Below are 22,495 nucleotides of genomic sequence, written 5' to 3'. Positions count from 1 at the left end.
TCCATATAAGTTGGCTGCCCTTTGATAGTAACCTTTTCCCCTCTTGAGATATAGAGCAGTCACATTACATAAAACTGAGTCATATGTTTGTTGTATGAGGGTTTTTCTTTTTTTTTTCAGGTTCCTTATGGCCTCTTCAAATATCATCAAACACTTTTGGAGAAATAGCATGTAAATTTTTGTTTTACTGTAATCCTTCCATTCTCATCTTAAATGTATTACATTAGACAAGGACATCCTTCTTGTCTCACATTTTTAAAATATTATACTGCAGGACCTATTTTCTAAGTCCAGCAACAATTACAGCCATGTTTTAGGCACATGTCCAAAGAGGCTCTATCCGTCTATTTCTTTAAAGTAAGAAATCACCTTAAGTGTATCTGCATATTTTAAGAAAACTGAAAAGTGACCAAAAACATTCACTATGAGAACATCAATCACAGGCAAGCAAATCACATCCCTTTTTAGAAGGGCTGTATACAAGGTGTGCAGGATATTTAAAACATAAAATCTTTTTATTTTCATTACTAAGAAGTTGACGTTGCAAAGAATTTGCCAAAATTTAAATCTGCACTGTCAAATACAGAGATGAGAAAAGTCTAGAACTGTAGTTGGACATGATAACAATATTTTATGGTGCCTGTGGTTTCATTAAAATCTTCAAGAACATGTTTTAACTAATTAAAGTATCTAACAGCTCATGGGAACATTTCCTTGTTGAAGAGATTTATCACATCACTTGACATCAAAGCATGATTGTCGGTAAGATCTGACAGAATGAGCTCTACATTGTCAAGTGTTAACCTTTACTGTCCATATGACATTTGATCCTTTCACAGAGGTGATGATTTTTGCGAAGAACATTCACCTTCGATGTTCTTGCATATTTTTCTATGGTTCCTGAATTACTGTTGTTAAAGTACTGAACAAGGAGAAATCGATGCAAACCTGCTGTTGTGTAGGGAAATTACCTTGAAGCCCTGGTAGAGTCCAAGTACATACATAAGCAATCTATCTCAGAGGGCACACAACAGAAAAGGCCTTCTGACCAAATTAAGATATTGAAGTCACAGATTTATCTATTTAAAACACACAACAAGAAGCAAAGGAAAGAGACAGGGTAAGTTTAACACTCAGGATGCTAAGGACAACACTCCTGAATGTTCAAACATCACCTGCCTTCCACCTCATCTGCCTTCCCTCATGCTGATGGTATAGTTATGAGAACCTATTCTCAACCTCGCTCACCTACAGTTTGAGGAAGCAGGCCCTCAGACAGGAGTCCCTGGGAGATCTTAAAAAGCAAGGACACTAAAGCTTGATGTCATGGCTTTATTTGCCTCTCCTGGGTTATATGCATATGGAGCCAGAATGAGAACAGTTTCACTAATGATTTGTCTTGTGGGAGGTAATATATACTGTCAGCCCAGTGGTATATGATCATAATAGGGTCTTTCCATCCCTTTCTATCCAGAAGTAATACTTGTTTGTTACAGTACAGTTTTATTCTATCTTTAGCAGTCTTATCGGATAGAAACCTACTTGCTATTTATATTTAACAAGTCTTATCAACTTTGCCTGTTTCCCAAGCTACTTACTTATTTACTATCTATACTTAAAACATCCTATGAGTTTTGCCACAATCTTTTTTTTTTTTAACACAGAGCCATGAATGAGCATATTTTTACACACAATAACTATACTCATCCCAAAATAACCATCACTGAAAATTCACAGGATTCCAAAAGGCAAAATATGATTTGAAAGCACTGAAATATAATTAATAATAACAACAGGAGGGATGGAGGAGAAGTGCTAATAATTGTGGAATGCATTCAATGTGCCAGACCTCCTTCTCCATACCTTGCGGGTATTAGCTGTCAGTCCTCACCATGAGCTGGGGAGGCAGGTACTGCTACTTCCCTTCTAGGAGGAGACTGAAGCCTGGGAGCTGCCCAGAGTCACACTGAGAGTTCAGAGCAGGCTTCGGACCTGGTCCGGCTCCATGGTCTACGCTCTTGACCATGACATCATACGGTTCAACAAGGCACAACTTGTTTTCACATTCAACCCAGGATTACCCTGGCAAGACTGAAGTTACCTCGCCAAGGAGAGGCAACAAAAATCCCTCAGTGGCTTGCACTCAACCCTGTTTCCGAGGCTGCTCTGACACGGATCCTGTGGATCTCTGGTACAATAAAATGTCAAGCCAGATCTGGTCCACTCCCGGCTCTATCATTTTCTTGGATTGATCCTTTGATCATTATGTAATTTCCTTCTTTGTCCCTGAAAATATTCTTCATTTTAAAGTGTATTTTGTCTGATATGAGTATTGCTACTCCAGCTTTCTTTTGATCCCCGTTTGCATGAAATATTTTCTTCCATCCTCTCACTTTCAATTTGTATGTGTCCCTAGAAGTGAAGTGGGTCTCTTGAAGACAGCATATATATGGGTCTTGTTTTTGTATCCATTCAGCCAGTCTATGTACAATCTTATAAGTTACTAGTTTAATATCTATGAATTTCATCTATCCTGTTATTTTTCTTGTCTTTACAGAATAATTGAATTATTCTCAAAATACCTATTACATAAAACACATACAGAAAAATCACATTACACACGATAGAGACCAAATAAAAATATATAGAATTAAATAGCTTATGAATACTTTGATGATGATCAAATCCTTATCATCACCAGTTCACAGCACCTGGTGGCCATTCAGTTGGTGTGGCTATACTGAACTTATATGTGTTGCCCAATATTTGATTTTTCAGTAATCTAGAATGATAGATAAAATGGAAGACTGCAATCCAGTTGTTTTCCAAGGCGAAGGAGAACACAAATGGATAAGAAGACGGTTGGTTCAAAGCCAACCAATCAAACACACAAACATAAAACAAAATCCGGCACCTTCCCTGGTGGGCTGTACCTGGCTAGACTTTTTAGATAGCTTAAAGCCTAACCTCACTCATCCACCACATTAGATTCAAGTAAGACTACATCAGGACTGTTCACACTAAAGCTCTAATTATTTTATCAGATTTTACTTAAAATTTAAACAACACAGTTTATGTTACCAGTTAGTAAGAGGGACAATGACTAGCACATAGAAAATGCCCATAAATACCGTCTTTATGTACAAAGGAATCAGTTCTTTCTATTAATGAGCCAAGGAAAATCTGAGAAATCCTCCTTCTAAAGTAAAGTACTTCTACAGGAATGTTTTTCAAAACTGTGTGGTTTATCCAGTCATAAACTATAATTGGGCAATTATATAGTTGGATCATCAATCAAAACGGAAAAGCACTCTCAAAATATTAGGGAAACTGAAAAGCCAAACAAGATGTTCAACTGAGGACTAAACTAAGATAAGTATTTGTAAGTGAATGAGAGCCACAAATCTGGTTGTTCTGTCCATGAATGGGTAAATTGACATTTTATTAAGATGAAGAAAATTCAGGAAAACAGGGTCAGGGGAAAACCCTTCAACCCTAGGGGATTCCAAATTTTCTTTTAAAAAGTGTTTTTTAAAACATTCATAATCTCATTAACCTGTATGAATTTCATCTGAGTTAAGCTTTAACCTCTATATTTACAGATGAAAGGCCCAGAAAAGTAGCTTTACAGCCAGTAAAGTGACAAAGCCTGAACTCAAACCCAGTTCTAATGAACTCCTAATGACTCAGGAGCAAGCCTATGCTCTTGACTTGGTATGTTGACTCACTGATTATTGAATAAGCAAATGAAATCCATAATTTGAATCAAGTTGATATCACCTCCTATTGAAGCATTTCTAGAATCTACTTTTTAACTTATTTTTTAATTGTGGTCAAATAGACGTATGCAAAATTTTTAATCACTTTTAAGCATACAGCACAGTAGCATTAAGGACATTCACCTTGTTGTACAACCATCACCACCATTCACCTCTACAACTCTTTTCATTTTGTAAAACAGAAACCCTATACCCAATAAGCAATAACTCCTCATTTTACCTTCGCACAAGCCCTACAAATCACCATTATATTTCCCAACTCTAAGAATTTGACTAATATAGGAACCTCATGTAAGTGGAACCATCATTACTAGTTCTTCTGGGACTGGGTTATTTCACTTAGCATGTACCCTCAAGATTTATCTGCACTGCAGTATGTGTCCGAATTTCCTCACTTTTTTAAGGACTCATAATCTACCACTATACGCACATACCACATTTTGTTTATCCATTCATTCCTGAAGGACATTTGGGTGGCTTCCATCTTTTAGCTTTTGTGAATAATGCTGCTAGGAACAACAGGGTGTACACATAGCTCTTCAACATTCTGATTTTAATTCTTTTGGGTATGTAACCTCTTTTAGGCTGCTGAGACTGCTGTAACAAAATATCATAGACTGGATGGCTTCAACAAAAGAATTTTTTTCTGGATTTCTGGAAATCCAAGATCAAGATAAAGTTGATTTCTTTCCTAGTGAGGACTTTCTTCCTGGCTTATAGATGGCCACCCTGTCATTGTGTCCCCTTAAGGGGAGGAGGAGGGACAGGAAGAAGGAACACAAGAGGGAGTGGTCTCTGACATCTCTTCTTCTAAGGGCACTAATTCCTCATGATGCAATCCTTCATGACCTCATCTACCCAAGTAAGATCTCAAAGACTCCAAATATCATATTGGGGGTTAGAGTTTTAAGGTATGAATTTAGGGGTTCACAAAGTTTCCATCCATAGCATACTCAGAAGTGGAACTGCTGAATCAGATGGTAGCTATTTTTTTTTTTTTTTTCCTTTTTAGGGCTACACCTGTGGCATATGGAAGTTCTGGCCTATACCAAAGGCACAGCAATGCCAGTCTGAGCCATATCTGTGATCTACACCACAGCTTGCAGCAACACAGGATCCTTAACCCACTGAGCGAGGCCAGGGATCGAACTTGCATGCTCATAGACACTATATCAGGTTCTTACCACGCTGAGCCACAACAGGAACTCCCAGATGGTAATTCTTTTTTAATTTCTTGAAAAACCACCATACTGTTTTCCACAATGGCTACACCATCTTATATTTCCACCAATAGTATACAGGGCTTTGATTTTTCTGTACCCTTGCCAACATTTGTTATTTTTTATTTATGTGACAGTAGCCATTCTAATGGATGTGTGGTAGGCAGTAAAATTTTTTAAAGAATTAAATTCTATTTGGAAGCAATATGCAAAATAGAAAGCAAAAGTGCTCTGCTTTTAAAACAATACCTCTAGAACAAAGCTAGCAATTACCCTTGCCTCTTTTGCCAGCCTCTGAGAGGTTCCACTAACAGTTTGAGAAAAATCTTATTAGAACGAAGACAGCTAAACCAGTCTTATGTTAGGGATGGAGTAAGAGTTCAAGTTGGGCAAAGAAAAACTGCTATTCATGGGTATCTCTTTCAATTTTCCTAGTTCAAATTTAAAACTTCCTAAAATTTAGGATATATGATACAAATCATACTGGAACAATGGGAATTGTGATTCAACTAGGAATTGAACATCATGTTAGAGGTGTTATATTGAGTTTTGCCTTCAACTTTCTAGAAACTGGCAAAAATCAAATAATTCAGTACTGATGCATTTTTATTCTGGTTCTTATAAATCTGTTTGTCTCTTAGGAGTAGAGATGATTGCACCTATAACATGATATTGTACCTAATAGCTTGCAGTTCTCTCTTTCCACCCCATCCCCAAATATATTTTTATAATAAAAGCTTCATGAGTATGATACAAGTCCATTATGAACACCTGCATCACCAACGTCTAACCACCTGGCACACAGTAGGAATTTAAATGATGATGAAGAAGGGAAGGAAAAAAGAAAAGGAAAAATTAGGATAGTAGTTAAAAGAGAAACCGCAAGTTTCACAAAGTAACCAAGCATTTTGGGGAGTTCCGTCATGGCTCAGCAGAAATGAATCTGACTAGTATCCATGAGGATGCAGGTTCGATCCCTGGCCTCGTTCAGTGGGTTAAGGATCCAGCAGTGCCATGAGATGTGGTTTAGGTCACAGACGCAGCTCAGTTCTGGCGTTGCTGTGGCTATGGCTGTGGCATAGGCCAGGGGTTACATCGGCGATGAGACCCCTAGCCTGAGAACCTCCATGTGCCATGGATGCAGCCCTTAAAAGACAAAAAAAAAAAAAAAAGAATTTGGGAAACAAGGAACATGTCTTATTTATTAATAAATCTATCACATAGCACACAGTATTATATAGATCAATACATGTTGGCTGACCTGAATTGAAAAGCTCTGTGTATGGTATAAAAGAAAGGTTGATAGTCTAGAAATCAGGATAAGATTTCAATTCTAAAAATACCACTAATATGGAATTCCCGTCATGGCTCAGTGGAAATGAGTCTGACTAGCATCCATGAGGACATAGGTTTGATCCCTGGGCTCACTCAGCAGGTTAAGGATCCTGTGGTGCCGTGAGCTGTGGTGTAGGTCGCAGGTGCGGCTCAGATCCTGCGTTGCTATGGCTGTGGTGTTATAGCTCCGATTTGACCCCTAGCCTGGTAACCTCCATATGCCGCAGGTGCGGCCCAAAAAAAAGACAAAAAATAAAATAACAAATAAAAATAAAAGTAAAAATACCACTAATAACAAATTTAAAATACTGGATGAGCTACCCAAAACTTTAATTCTCTTTACTTCTTTGTACAATAGAGAAACTAATAAACCATTAACAGGATACACTGTTAGAGTCTACATGAAGTATTAAGTTTTAAAAAATATAATGCTTAAGCAATAATTATTTTATTAATGAGACCCATATCAGGTAGAAATCCAATGAACACCTTGATATTAATTATATGTTATAAACTTTGGAAAGATAAGAAATTGATAGTAGTTAGGATAGTAGTTAAAAGAGAAAATGATGGAGAGCTTCAAAAAAGGACAGACTTTACTAGGGGACAGCTCAGCCTCCCAGAACTAGAAGGAGAAAAGACTGGAAAGGTTGTAGAATGTGCTTTGATAGACTGGGGCTTTAAAAAAGACATCTGTTATAGATAGAATTGTGTTCCCTTACTCCCCTTGTCCAAATCATATTTTGAAGTCCTAAACTACAAGGTGATTATATTTGGAGAAGGACCTTAAAGGAGACCATTAAAGTTAAATACGGTCCTAAGGGCGGGGGCCTCATCCAACAGAACTGGCATTTTTATAAGAGGAAGAACTTCTCTCTTTCTCTCTCTCTCAGAACAGAAAAAAGCCCACATGCGGACACAATGAGAAGGCAGCATCTACATACCTCCTGGAAGCTTCACCAGAAACCAAACCTGACAGCACCTCGATCTTGAAGAATAACCAGCCTCCAGGCTTAAAATAAATTCATCTTGCTTAAGCTACCCAGCCTGTAGTATTTTGTTATGCATCCTGAGAAGACTAACACAAATATCTAAGAACAAAAAGTAAACTGCCTTTTTTCTGTTAAACTGAGGCCACAAAGTCATCACCAGAATGTTTAAAAAAAAAAAAAAATCAACTGACAAATACAAAGACTTTTTCAGACCACTGCATATAAAATTTTACAACCTGAAATATTTTAATACTATAATTAAATTTGAGCTTTGGAAGTATGTCTAAATCTGTACGTCTAAATTTAATAAAAGTTCAGAAAAAAGGGAAATTGTTCAACCTTTGTCAATTTTCTACTTCTCCAGTCCTTAATTAAAATTCAAAAGGAAAGCATGAATCAATAAAAAAATCAAAATAACCTGAGTTCATCAGAGTTGACCTATGACTTGACTGCAGTGAGCAGGATTTTGAGCTAGTTTACAAATCACATAGGTAAAAACCAGAAGTTTGTAAAGCTTTTTAATGTCCTTCATAATTGGAAGGTGACATAGAACACGGACACTTCCACTTAAGATTAGATTAGGCTGGTTGACTTGAAGAGTTTATGTCAAAATAAGGGGCACTAAAGATAGATATAGATATATGAATTATACATATTACATGCATTTTAAAGATACATAGATGTAAGTATTTATATGTAACACAAGAAAACTTATAGTATCTTGATAAAAGAATGTCCTTTCTAAGGACATGAAACGCAGAAATCATCAAGTTTAATTACGCTAGAAAAAAAAGAAAACTAAAAAGTCTGGCACAGAAAAAGACACTATATTCCAAGTTGAAGTATAAATAACAGATAAGGAACACTTCCAGCTTACAGAATTTAAAAAGGAATACTATCGATAAAGTACAAGGAATTTCTGAAAGTCACTAAGATATGACAAATTGTAAAAAAACAACTGAAGAATACAACAAGTACCTAAAAAAAAATATAAATAACAATAAACATTCAAAACCAACAAAAATATTCTGCAGCAACAAAATATAACAAAATATAGACTGGAACAATTATGTGCAATGACCGAAAGTCTAAAATCATTTTGAATCTATTTCTTTATCATCTTTAAAACAATTAACCAACCTGAGCCACTTTAATTGAATTCTGGGTAGAGCCACCAGCATGATATTCAACTTTGAATTTTTTTACAAGTTCATCAAACCTAAAAGAAAATCACATTAAAAAAATTAAGTTAGCATTTGTCAACTGTCAAAATGCAAATTTTTCTCATTATGTGTATTAAATCACATTAGTGAAAATTTATGAATTATATAATTATGTTGAACAAATGAATTAAAATATTACATAAAAAATAACTTTGCTAAATCTCCATACTTAAGAAATTCTTCCCATAAATGTACAACTATAAGAATTTAAAATACATAGGCTTACATGAGGTAATCACCTCATACAAGTCAGAATGGCCATCATCAATAAGTCTGCAAATAACAAATGCTGGAGAGGGTGTGGAGAAAAGGGAACCCTCCTACACTGTTGGTGGGAAAGTAAACTGGTACAATCACTATGGAAAACAGTATGGAGGTTACTCAGAAAACTAAATATAGAACTACCAAATGATCCAGCAATCCCACTCCTGGGCATGTATCTGAACAAAACTATAATTCAAAAAGATACATGCACCCCCATGTTCATAGCAGTACTATACACAACAGCCAAGACATGGAAACAACAGAAATGTCCATCAACAGTTGAATGGATTAAGAAATGGTCACACACACACACACACACACACACACTGGAATACTACTCGGGCATAAAAAAGAATGAAATAATACCACTTATAGCAACATGAATGCAACTAAAGATATCATATTAAGTGAAGTAAATCAGAAAGACAAATACCATATAATTTATACACAGAATCTAAAATATGGCACAAATGAACCTATCTACAAAACAGAAACAGACTCACAAACATAGAGAACAGACTTGTGGTTGCCAGGGGGACAGGTGAGGAAGTGGGATGGACTAGGACTTCAGGCTTAGTAAATGGGAACTATTACATTTAGAATGGATAAATAATGAGGACTTATTGTATTGCACAGGGAACTATATCCAATCTCCTAGGATAGACCACTATGGGAAGTAAAATAAAAAATGAATGTATATACATGTATGACTGAGTCAATCTGCTGTACAACAGAAATTGCACAACACTGTAAATCAACCATACCTTAATTAAAAAGTAAATAAATAAATAAAGACTGACTATAATAACAATTAAACTAAAGGTAAAAATAAAAATTTATCAATTATTACTGTTTATAAGCAAGGCATATTTTCCTATATTAAATGCTGAACTCTAGAATATTTACAAATGTACATTTTAATAAGTTCTAATAGTTTTAGATATCATAAAAGCTATTGTTCTAGAATGTAAAGAATAGGGAAATTACATTGGGTTGTTAATGATTTTGGGCAAGATATATGGTATCACAATTTCTGTTTCTGCAAATAAAGGTACAGGGAGAGATGATCTAAAGCTTTGATTCTTCATTATTTTGGCATCTGATAACGACTACAGAACTTCTCTCCAGGAAAATACATGCACTCACTACATATAAAACTTTCCATACAAGACAATCCATATAAACCCCTTATACACATACTCAGCAAAAGAGCTATGGACAGTGATTCAAATGAGCCTCAAAAAATAGATGGCATTTAATAATAGAGACCACAAATCCATATTCTCTACTTCATATTTCTAACATGTTAGATGCTATGGGAAATATCCAAAGGGCACAGGGGTATATTTTAATTTTAAAGTAGGTACAAACTTTGGAAGGAAAAAAGATGAATATATATGAAAAAAGAGAAAATTAGAAAAGACGAAGTTACCAAATAAAATGTATTCAATGTACACAGCAAATGCTACAAAGGATCAAAGTAGACAAAGATTGAGATGTGAGTATTTAAGGAAGCTTTCAGTCTTGGAAAGTATTTTCAAAACTTAAAAAATTTTAAATATAGAGGTATATCCTTTTATTCAAATGAAACACTTCACAGGATTTCAAAATAGAAAGATATAAATGCAGAGATGGTTACATCAGGACTGGGAAAATGGAGTTATTATATCTACTTCCATATTGCTAAGTGCCTTGGGATTCCATCTATAAAGCACTGATATGTCAATAAATATAATTTGCAAACCTTCCCAAAATACAGACAGCATTATTCCTATACCACTAATCATACTAATGTAATAACAGGAGAGAAGGCAAAGTACACATTCCTAAATGCAGACAGATAGGTAGTTATAGTAGTTTAGGAAATGTTCTCTCTCTCTCTCTCCCCCCCTTCCTCCCTCGCTCCTTCCTTCCTTCCCTCTCTCCTTCCTTCTGTCAGGAATAGAACCCATGCCACAGCAGTGACCCAAGCCCCAGCAGCGACCACACTGGATCCTTAACCACTAGGCCACCAGGGAACTCCAGGAAACGTTCTCTTTTAATTACTTTCTGAACTAGCATCAGCTAAGAGTGCTATTAGGGATTGGAGAAGAAGAAAGTGAATGAACAAATTAAATTGATCGATTGCTATGCTCATTTGTAGTCCTTCCACTTTCAAAAGCCAATTCCTCCAAAGGAAATGGGTCCCCCCAGAATCTGTGAATGTAACTTATTTGAAAAAAGGGTCTTTGCATATAAAATTAAATTAAGGATCTTGGGATAAGATTCTCTTCCTGAACTACCTGTGGGACTCCTAAATCCAATGCCAGGTATTCTTAAAATGGAGGAAGAAAAAGAAGACAGAGAGAAGAAAACCAGATGAAGATGGGGGCAGAGACTGGAGTGATGTGGCCATAAGCCAAGGAATGCCAACACCATTCAAACCTGGAAGAGGCAAGGAAGGATTTTCCCTTAGGCTCTTCAGAAGGAGCTCAACAATGCTAATACCTTGATTTCAGACTTCTGCCCCGACCCCCCTGCAATTCTGCAATTTCTGTTGCAAGCCACCCCAGTTTGTGGTTGCTACAGCAATATAATCCTTTCTTACGTTCTCAAGAATCTTTTCTTAGGTTATAGCCTTCTCTGTTTCATCATTAATGTCTTCCTTCCAATGACTAAAAATCCAATAGTTATACTGGGAAGAACGAGATGAGCCTAAATTTGTTATAGATACTAAAATAACAGTAAACCAAGTATATAATCTATTGTTTACTTTGTTATCGAAATCTCCCACACCATGAAATAGAATTTTTTGGTAATAGTGGAAATGTTGGGTTTCCGTGTGTCCAGGAATGATAGCCATTAGCCAGCCACAAATGGTTACTAAACACTTGAAATATCACTAGTGTGAATGATGAACTAAATTTTACATTTTACTGAACTTTAACTTAAATTTGAATATCTATAGCCTCATGAGGCCAGCAGCTAGACTGTTATGGTTTAAAAAGAACATTAGCTTTGCAAGATGTTCTAGAGAAAAAGAATTACGTGGCCAAATAAGTGGAGGAAATGTGTGTATATCAGCATATTAAAAGCCTTGAGATAACTGAAACAAAGAAACTTGTTTAATTATTACTTACTTTTTCTAAAATATAAGGGATCTCAGAACCCTTGGAGGTTTAGGTTCCACAGCTCACATTTATATACTTATTGTACATCAAAAGTTACTGCTTTATTTTATTTTATTTTAGTCTTTTTGCCATTTCTAGGGTGGCTCCCGTGGCATATGGAGGTTCCCAGGCTAGGGGTCTAATCGGAGCTGTAGCCGCCAGCCTACGCCACAGCCACAGCAACAGCAACACAGGATCTGAGCCGCATCTGCGACCTACACCACAGCTCACGGCAACGCCGGATCCTTAACCCACAGAGCAAGGACAGGGATCAAACCCGCAACCTCATGGTTCTTAGTCAGATTCGTTAACAGCTGAGCCACGACGGGAAGTCCCCAAAAGTTACTGTTCTAAACACTTAATCTATATCATCATTTTTTAGAATGCTCACTACAAGTTTCTGGGGTGGATATTATTAGCTCCTTTTTCAATATTTTTTTTTTCAGTAAATACCTACATACTACACAATCCGCAGTTGGCTGAATCCATGGATGTGGAACCATGGAGACTGAGGGTGGTTATGTGGAGAACCTTCAACTGCCTTCATGTGGGATGGGGGTTTGGGAGGGGAGGCCCAGCACTCTGAGGAAAAATCTAGAGACTGCTATCTCTGTCTCAAAATCAAAGAAATTGATAAATGACTTACCCAAGGGCAGGACACTGAAACGATCTGGATAAAATCAGGATTCAAACACTAGTTCTTTTGATTCCACATACTATGATCTCTAATCAAACGAACTATTCCACACTGAGTTAAAGATCTGTAAACTACCTTTATTGAAAAAAAGCCACTTATTAAGAGGACCCATACAGTTCAAACCTGTGTTGTTGAAGAGTCAATTGTAAACATGACCAGTTTTAGAACTAAAAGGGATCTAGAAGAATGGCTTTATTTAACAAACAAGGAAAGTGAGCCATAAAGCATCTGAGTAGATTGTCTAACAAAGGTCACATATGAAGGCCACAAAACACACTACTTATTCACATTCAGAACTGAAGTCTCAGAAATATTTGTTAATTACAAACACATGGAAATCAGTGTATCATTCTTCTCAGTCCAGCCAATGAAGGGTTTTCTACAAAACACAAGATTTTTGCCTAATAATGTTATTAACATCAGTTCAAGGGGCACAAAAATTAGAGGACCTCACATTTCAATATGAATAATGAAGTATATGTTTGCTTCCTCTTCCAAGTGTGACTCACTGTCAACAAATATGATACACACACACACACGCGCACGCGCACATACATATATAAATGAACAAAAGCATAGCAGCACCACAAAGCAAGGAAAGATAATATACACAGACACAAAAAAGGAGAAAACCATATATCATATACTTCTAAACAATTTTAACACTTGTGCTGGTAGTGTATAGGGGAATTTAAATTCTAAGTAATGCTTTCCACTCTCATATCACATATTATTAAATACTCTATAAACAACTGATAATTCCTGAGAATAATATGACAAACATCTATATATGTGCTTTGCTTTTGAGAAGAAAAGTGAAATACAATGATGTGAAGAGACTTTCAAATGCTAACATGATAGGCTAAGCTGTGACTAAATACTAGTTTTTTAACCCTGGTTTAGTATTAAACCATACCTCAGAGTGGCTTAAGTATGCACAGTAAACATATCATATGAAAATGATCAAATCTCAAAATTTAAAGTCTACTAAAAGATAGCAAAACATCTGGTAAAAATAATACTGATGATTATAAGCATGCTACTAGCAGCAGTGAAGAGTTTCTAATTGTGGAACAGCTGGGCAGTGCGTAAATGACCAAAGTAAACATAGGCACGCTAACATAATCCATCCTTTAGCATAAAAGCCCATTTGGCATTGAAGTCAAGGCAAAAGTATTCACAGAAATAAATACAGAATAGTACACTACAAAGGGATTCAGCTTTTCAAAAGCGGTTAATTATTATACTAACTACAACATGGGCAGATAAGTTATGAGAAAGTCAATAACTAAAAAGCTTAATGGAAGAAAATTATGATGCTATACTGAAGAGAATATTTAGATTGTGCTGCCTGATTTTAAAGCATACTAATTTCAAACTAGCTTACACTTTACAAACTTAGAATGAGGAACAAACGCTATATGATTTTTCACTGAATTGTAAGAGGTAAACACAAGAAGAGTCTAACATAATATATTCAATGTGATAAGCCTGCTCTGCTCAGAAAACAGCACTCAAGAATAAAGAATGCCCATCACACAAAAGTAAGTTAGGAGTGTGAAGAGTAAGGAGAACAGGGCTTTTGGAAGATGAATCTATTTATTCTACCTTAGAAAAACAATCACAGGACTTTTAATTCCACTGAATGATCCATACATAAGTATCTGAATGAAAAACTAAGTCTTATTTATGTAATCTGAGGACCCAGTATGGTCTAGTTCAACTTATAAGATCCAAAGAAATTTTTAAAATGTAGGACATTTTAAATTCTTATTATCATTCAGATTTTAGGTTAAGAAATTAATCTTTTTAACTCTAAATAAATTATGCAAGCAATGATCTAAATTGGCAAGAAAAATAGCAAAGACACATGCGAGAACTTTAAAAGCAAACTTTAGAAATAAAAATTTTTTAATTTCTGACATTCCTAAAAAAAGTGACTTACAAAGCTATGGTATTTTTCATATTATATAACATTAAGTGAGCCTAGTGACTAAGGGTACTAAAAGCACTGTTCAGAATTTCTGAGTTAAACATTACTGATCTACCATTTCAAATATGTGTTTGTTACAGAAATACTTTTTAACATTTATTAAAATATTAACTTTTGGGAGTTCCCGCAGTGGCTCAGTGGTTAACGAACCCGACTAGTAACCATGAGGTTGGGGGTTTGATCCCTGGCCTTCCTCAGCGGGTTAAGGATCTGGCATTGCTGTGAGCTGTGGTGTAGGTCGCAGAAGTGCTCGGATCCCATGTTGCTGTGGCTGTGGCGTAGGCCAGCAGCTGTAGCTCCGATTGGACCCCTAGCCTGGGAACCTCCATATGCTGAGGGTGTGGCCCTAAAAAGACAAAAGACAAAAAAAATAAATAAATAAAAATATATATATAAACTTTGAAAAATATATACTACTCATTGTAAATCAACTATACTTCAATAAAACTTTAAATGAAAAAACGTAAATACTACCCAGAATATAAAAAGAACTCTCAAAACTCAATAATGAGAAAAAAAAAAAAAAACAATCCAATAAAAAACTGGGCAAAAGATTAATAGAAACATTACCACAATAAAATTAAATTAAATTAAAAAAGAAAACATTATCAAAGAAAAGATACAGATGGCAAATAAGCAGATTTGGATCAACAATTATTAGGGAAATCCAAATTAAAACTATAAGGAGATACATCTATTAGAATGGCTTAAAAATACTAAGTGCTGGCAAGGATACAGTGTAACTGAAACTCAGACATTGTCAATGGAAATGAAAAATGGATACAGTCTCTTTAGAAAACAATTTGGTGATTTCTTAAAAAATTAAACATACACTTACCAGTCAACTCAAGTACATGAGTATTTATAAGAGCTTTATTTATAATGATCAAACTCTTGTAACAACCCAAATATCCATTAATTAGTGGGCGGATACACAAATTGTGGTACATCCATACAAGGAACATAATTAAGCAATAAAAAGAAATAAACAACTAACACATAGAAGAACATGGGTGAATTTCAAAAGTATTATTTCAAATCAATGAAGCCAGACAAAAAATGACTACAAACAATATGATTCCATTTATTTGACATTCTAGATAAGGCAAGGCTACAGGGATAGAAGGAATAATGGTTGTCAATAACTGAAGTCAGAGAGGAAAAATGACTACAAAGAAGTATGAGTTTGGGAGACAATGAAAATGATCTACTTTGGTGACAGTTACACAACTGTACACATTTGTCCAAACTCATAGAACATTACATTTAAAAAAGGTGAGATTCATGTTGCAACAGAACAAAGGGTGGGGAAAAAAAATAATTGTAATGTATACATGTAAGGATAACTTGATCCCCTTGCTGTACAGTGGGAAAAAAAAAAAAAAAAAGAGATAAAACAAAGTAGCTGTGTGCCCGCTCCCTGGGGGGGGAAAAAAAGTGAGATTTATTCCATGTAAAGTACATCTCAACATACCTCAATAAGCCTGACTTATTAAAAAAAAAAATAGTATCAAGGGGGGTACCAATCAAGGATATTCCCAAAGACTATCTCTCTTCTTTCAAAATTCCATATTTTGAGGTGAAGGACAAGATTCAGTGGCTCTCCTGGGTAAGCCACTTAAAAAGTAGAAAGAGAAATCTAACTGGAATGGATTGAGGTGGGTACACTAGGAAGAAGGTCTGTCTGAACCTGCTCAATGTTCAAAACATAGGTCTCAAATATGTGTTTTCTTTTCAGGAGTGATCATGTCTATTCTTGAACTACATTCTCCACATCTCTTCCTTCTTTGTCATAGGCTCTTAAGGCCCTCCACCGCCCACCCCTGCTCTCCAGAGGGAAAGATGTATAGAAGCAGGGAGAGCTCTATTGGAACAGGATGTTTCTTCTAATACCTATAGGAACTTTGAAATCTTAGTATGATCTGTCTCCTAGAAATTCTGAAGTGCAGGTTATGTGTAATTCTGTTTGTAGACCTTGTTTTAAGAAGAATGAGGAAATTCAGCTTCATTATCCTCCAAGCCCAGTTTAAGTGACTTTTAATGAATTTCTCATAATTAATACGTGGCAGACTCAGGATTAGAAGATCCACCCAAAACTTAAAAAAAAAATGAAAATCATGTAAAGTAAAAATAAGACTAATTAGAATAAAACACATTATGACTCAAAACTAAATGAACTACTTTGAAAAAAAAAAAAAAAAAGGCAGTTGTGACTTTTTAAGATACAGCCAGAATATCATTCTAAAAATTCAGAAAAATAAAAGGAAGAATAGTGAGGATAAAAAAAAAAAAATGGAAGAGAAGAAATTAAAAAACAGAATAGCTCCTTATATTTTAATGTGTAACCTTTTCTAGTTACCTATTGTTAAACAAATGTTATTTTAAATGAGAAAGATTTTATGGTTATACCCCTGTAACTTAGCATCAATCATTCTTAAGCAAAAAAAGAAAAAAACAAGTCCTTATATGTAAAATATAAAAAGAATTGTCAACAGGAAAATACCCACAAAACAATCCTTTATAATTTCTACTTCTATCTTGGGGCAATTATTTCCCATTTTCATAGTAACTAAGGCCATTTTTATGCTAGTAATGGGGAAAAAAAGGAGAGACGATCTCACCATCCATCAGAAGATAAAGAAGATCTCACATTGTGCTAACATCACCACAGCATAGAAACCAAACATCAACAATTCTGAAAACCTCATAAAGACATATGAGGGTTAAGACACAAGTAAAATCTTTACAGTAAAACTGAAAAAAAACTTAACTTCCTTAAGCAAGCATTCAAAACTGCCAAGTGAGGTTTTTGATTAAGTTCTTTCCTAAGTTTCTCATCTAAACAAATAATAAATGAAAAAAAATCAGTAATTCTAAACAGGTTACACTTATTAAGACCAAATGTTAATAGAATAACACAGGGGGAAAAAATCCATAGGCAAATAGTAAGATTCAAAGCTTTGAAATCTTTTACCACAAATGTTTAGCGAGGTTCAAAAAAATTCACTTAAATGTCAGTTTGATAAAAGCCAAAAGAACATTTTCCACATGTGTTTATATTTAAGCATATTTTAAAAAGATGGAAAAAGTAACAGTCATTCAAAACCAGAGTTAAGCTATTAGTTTATAAGAATTGTAATTTAAAAGTATTTCTCCAACCTCTAATTTTATTTTCTTTGATAAGAAAGCAGTTTTAAGCATGCGTTGCTTAGATAAGTCTATTTAATTCTAAAGCAGTTAAAAGTTTAATTATTACCATTTATAACTCTGAGGATGAATTACTTTGCACATAAAATAATACAATACACTACTGTTAAATAGTTTGTATATAAGTATAGATGATTAAGATAAAATGAATTATTCCTAAATTCAGATGTCTGACATGTGCATTGTTTCTACTCACAATAAAAACACAACAAAATTTCACTAAACCAACGTACAATTTTCATTAACTAGTAAAAGTTTTTGGCATTTAGTTTTAACTGTACCCAAAAAAAAGCCATATAATAAGGAAAAGACAATGATTCTCAAAATGAGACAAACCTTGAGTGTCCTCCATATGTCTACAGAAAGCTCCAAAACACAAATTATATGTTTTTCTTTGTTGCTTTGGTTTTGGCTGTTATTCCTATCATAGAATACATGGTTTGTAATGAGGCCTTAGTTTCTCTGATGGAAAAGTTCTAGAAACATATGTAATAGATATGGATGGTATTAAAGCAATAATTAATCACTTTACTCTACCAAACTATAAAAATTAGCACTCATCAGAAACACTCAAACATGTAAATCTCTTATCAAAACATAACATATGGAACTTTTGATTCTGAGTACCTTCTAGTGAGTCACAAACAGCATTCCTACTGACAACAAATAGAGAAGTCATACAAATTATAAATCATTAAAGCTACCAAAGGTCTAAGGAAGCAATAAGATCAAATGAATAAATACCCAGGGACGTGAGAACTGTTCAAAGGGCAGGCCAGAACTGGCAGTTGTTTTTCTGACCTGTCTGAATCTATAGTTAGCAGGAGGAGACTAGAGACAAAATTTGACATTTCAGGGACCTCAAACACACAGCTGCTTTGTCCTCTAATACATGTACTGAACTCTGAAATGTAAGCTAAGAAGGTTAACCCCCCCCCACAAAAAAGGTTAACCAAAATCACCTGAAAACCAGAAAGTTTGCCCAATCTGTCAGTGCTTACCAAACAAAGGCCCAGGAGGAAAGGAACTAAAAACATAATAGGCAAGAAATGAAATCCCAAGGAGGAGAGAATAAAGACTAAAGATACACAGACACTCTTCTCCTAAGGATCAGGAGAGGACATATATCTATCCTGGTTATACCTAGAGGCTGAAAATTCAGACACTGGGTTTAGCAGAATAATGGTATGGGGATGGAAGGGTTTTAAAATTTTGTAATTTTAATCATTACACAGCAATGAAGTGACAAAATTGGAAACCAAGGGACTAAAATAAAATGTCAGTTTCCTACTTCAGATATTTGCCAAAGTGTAAAAGTACTATAATGAAAAAACAATACAAAAAAATTTTCAGAAATGATTTAGATACTGGAAATAAATAAAGGGATTTCAAAATAAGTATTTCCAAGGAATTAAAGAATGCATAAACTAGCTGAAGTAATGGAGAATTTTCAACAGAGTAAACTATAAAAAGAGAATATCTCAAACTGAATGATTTAATATAAGAGCTTAAGAATTCATTGAGTAAGTTTAAATTTAGACCACTGTTTCTGTATCTTCCTATTAGTTAGCCCCAGACAATTCTCAGTCACCGAAGTTTGTGGCCGAATTGGAAAATAAAGTCCCCATCTCTCTGGCTAGAGGACCAAAACCAAGAACTCCAGGCAACCAAAACTACTAGAACTCTTGAAACATCTGGGAAAAAAGAAAGACTCAGCTAAGAAACAAGATATAAAGAAGACCAAATAAAAATTCAATAAGTGAAAATTTAAAGCTCACTGGATGGACTCCATAAGAAAGAAGACAGAATTAAAACTCAGTATACATGAAGACACATGAATAAAAATCTTAAAGAGTATGTGCAATAGAGAGAAAAATGATTTTGTTTTTAGTGAATATTCAGATACCTAAAAGATAATACTAAAAGATCTAACATTTATGTCATCAGAGTATCGGAAGAAGAGGGAAGGAGTTCCCATTGTGGCTCAGAGGAAACAAATCTGACTAGCACCCAGGAGGATGCAGGTTCGATCTCTGACCTTACTTAGTGGGTTAAGGATCTGGTACTGCCATGACCTGTGATGTAGGTCACAGATGCAGCTCAGATCTGGTGTTGCTGTGGCTGTGGCTGTGGCGTAGGCTGGCAGCTGCAGCTCCGATTCGACCTCCGGCCTGGGAACCTCCATATGTTTGGGGTGTGGCCCTAAAAAGACAAAAAACAATAATAATAATAAAATAAGAAGAAGGAAAATGCAGTCAGAAAAAAATTTTGAAAGAAACGACTTATATGCCCAGACAAATGAAACAAACCTAGAGTAGAGGGTGGCACTGGGTGGAGTATCAGTATTTAAGAGGAAAAGGTACCAGCAGAGAGGAAGGGAAGCACTGATGCACCAAGAAAGGAGCCAGGAGAGGGTGAGACTCCAGGAAGGAAGGAACAAAGGAAGAAATATTCAGTATAGTCTAATTCCTATCTCGGACATATAAGGCAAATTTGATATCAATATAGCCAAAATATGACTTTAAATTGCAAGTCAGCAAGATAGGCAGTGTTTCTTAATGGTTAAAAGCACAGGCTCTGGCTTTAATTTCTTGTTTATCCAATTGTCTGACATAGGGCAAATAATTTATACTCTCTGAGATTAGGGTTCTTCATTCGTAAAACATGGTATTAAAGACCCTATCTGTTTCAGCATTCCACAGTTTCGGCATAGTGGCTGGCAGTTACTGGATACATACACACACACCAAAAACCCCAGAAAATTGATAAGTAAATGGATGGATGAAGTAATAAAGGATTAAATGACAGCCTTCTTGGAGTTCTCAATATGGCACAGTGGAAACAAACCCTACTAAGAACCATGAGGTTGCAGGTTCGATCCCTGGCCTCGCTCAGTGGGTCAAGGATCCAGCACTGCCATGAGCTGTGGTGTAGGTCGCAGACACCACTCGGACCTAGCATTGCTGTGGCTCTGGTGAGTAGGCCGGCAGCAACAGCTCCGATTAGACCCTTAGCCTGGGAACCTTCAAATGCAACGGGTGCGGCCCTCAAAAGACAGAAAGACAAAAAAAAAAAAAAAGAAAAAAAAAAAAAGAGCCTTCTTGCTTCTGCTACTGTTCGTGTTGGATCTTAAAGAAGACTACTAACTTGTAAATATTTTAACAAAATTAAGTTTTTCCTGAATATTTTTAAAAGAATATGATGTTAATTGCGATTTTGCCTATGTCCCAGATATCTATTGGACCTGAGGTAGAAAATTAAGGCAAAAGAACTAAAAACAACAACAACAAAAAAACACCACACACAAAAATGTAAAACATTGTTATTAGAGAGAAATTTAACTGTAAGACATAAATCTTAGGTTAACACTTAGATATGATGTCATCTGGTGAGGAAAAAAATCAGATTATTTCTAAACAAGTGAGATACGGTGCTCCTACTTGCTTCCTTCACAACAGGCTCAAGATGAGAAAATTGTGTTTGTGTCTGGGTGTGTTTGTGTGTGTCTGTGTATAGTGCACTATTTCATTCTTTCATTTCACTTATTAATACATTTTCTTACCTTTCTTTCAATTAGTATAAATCATTACCATTCTATTTGTATGTGCCTTGAACATAGTAAGCTGTCAATAAATGTTACCAACTATTTTTATAATTATAGAGGAAGAACTTAGCTGCTGATTTTGTAGAGAAAATGCAATATGGCATCCTCTTTGGAAAAAAAAAGAGCTAAATGATTGATATCTTTAAAATTTTAATTTCAAACCTCCCAACATTGTGGAAAAACACCTGAAACTTAACATTCTCAATCCCTATTTACTGTAATGAAGAATAAAATCTATTGCATTACCCATTAAGCAATTAACCAAATGTTATAGTCATAAAAAACCAAAAACCATGTAACAGTGTTGATTCAAAAGCATATAAAACACATAATACTATTTTTTACATTCCTGTTAATGCACACAATATTATTTTTTACATTACTGTTAAAGCAATTCTCATTTTGAATATCACTTTTTAAAGGAAAGATTCTGAAAATTTATCAGTATAGAAAAGTTTTATTTTATGCATGTCTTTGTAGTAAAAGACATTAAAACCAATATGAAAAGCATTTAGAGACTGAGGAGATGTTTTCTTTCATCTTCTGAGTACTACAAACAGAGATTCCAATAAAGAAAACCACAAGTTTGCTGAAGTTTAAAACATCTGGGGAATATCTTAAGATATTCACTCTTAAGAGCTCCATGTTAAAGAACAGCCTGAAGGGTAGATGATAAATCTGCTCTAAAAGTGGAAGTGTGTTTTTAATCCCACTGAATATAAACGGACTTAAAAAAAAAAAAAAGAAAGAAAAGGAACTATAATTCAGAAGCAAAAGACAAAAATGCTCCATAAAAGGAAATTTTAAAAATAAACACTAGGGCTCAATTACAAAATATATAGGAGTTAATTATAAAATAATCATGAGAATATAATGATTTTAGAGGGATCAACAACCAGAAGGTAACTGTCAATAATCCTTCATAATGGCTAACTGAAGAATAGTAGGTGATAGGTTCAGATTACAAACGTTCTTTAGTGAAAGATGTGAACACTCATGAGATAACAATAAGCTCTCAGATAAAGTAAGGGA

At 35.0% G+C, this 22,495-nt stretch overlaps 1 protein-coding gene across 3 annotated transcripts in view; it reads right to left on the bottom strand.

The window, feature by feature from the left end:
- The window catches only part of ADK (adenosine kinase), a 484,515-nt gene that overhangs the window by 315,843 nt on the left and 146,177 nt on the right, over positions 1 to 22,495 (bottom strand). For all 3 annotated transcript variants that reach the window (XM_003359240.4, XM_003359241.4, XM_021072588.1), the window contains exon 4: positions 8,467 to 8,545. In XM_003359240.4, the coding sequence (XP_003359288.1) occupies positions 8,467 to 8,545 (79 nt within the window). The remainder of the gene's footprint in view (positions 1 to 8,466; positions 8,546 to 22,495) is intronic.

Source organism: Sus scrofa, chromosome 14 (genome assembly GCF_000003025.6).
Source record: "Sus scrofa isolate TJ Tabasco breed Duroc chromosome 14, Sscrofa11.1, whole genome shotgun sequence".
NCBI lineage: Eukaryota > Metazoa > Chordata > Mammalia > Artiodactyla > Suidae > Sus > Sus scrofa.
This window is presented reverse-complemented; position numbering and strand designations above follow the sequence as displayed.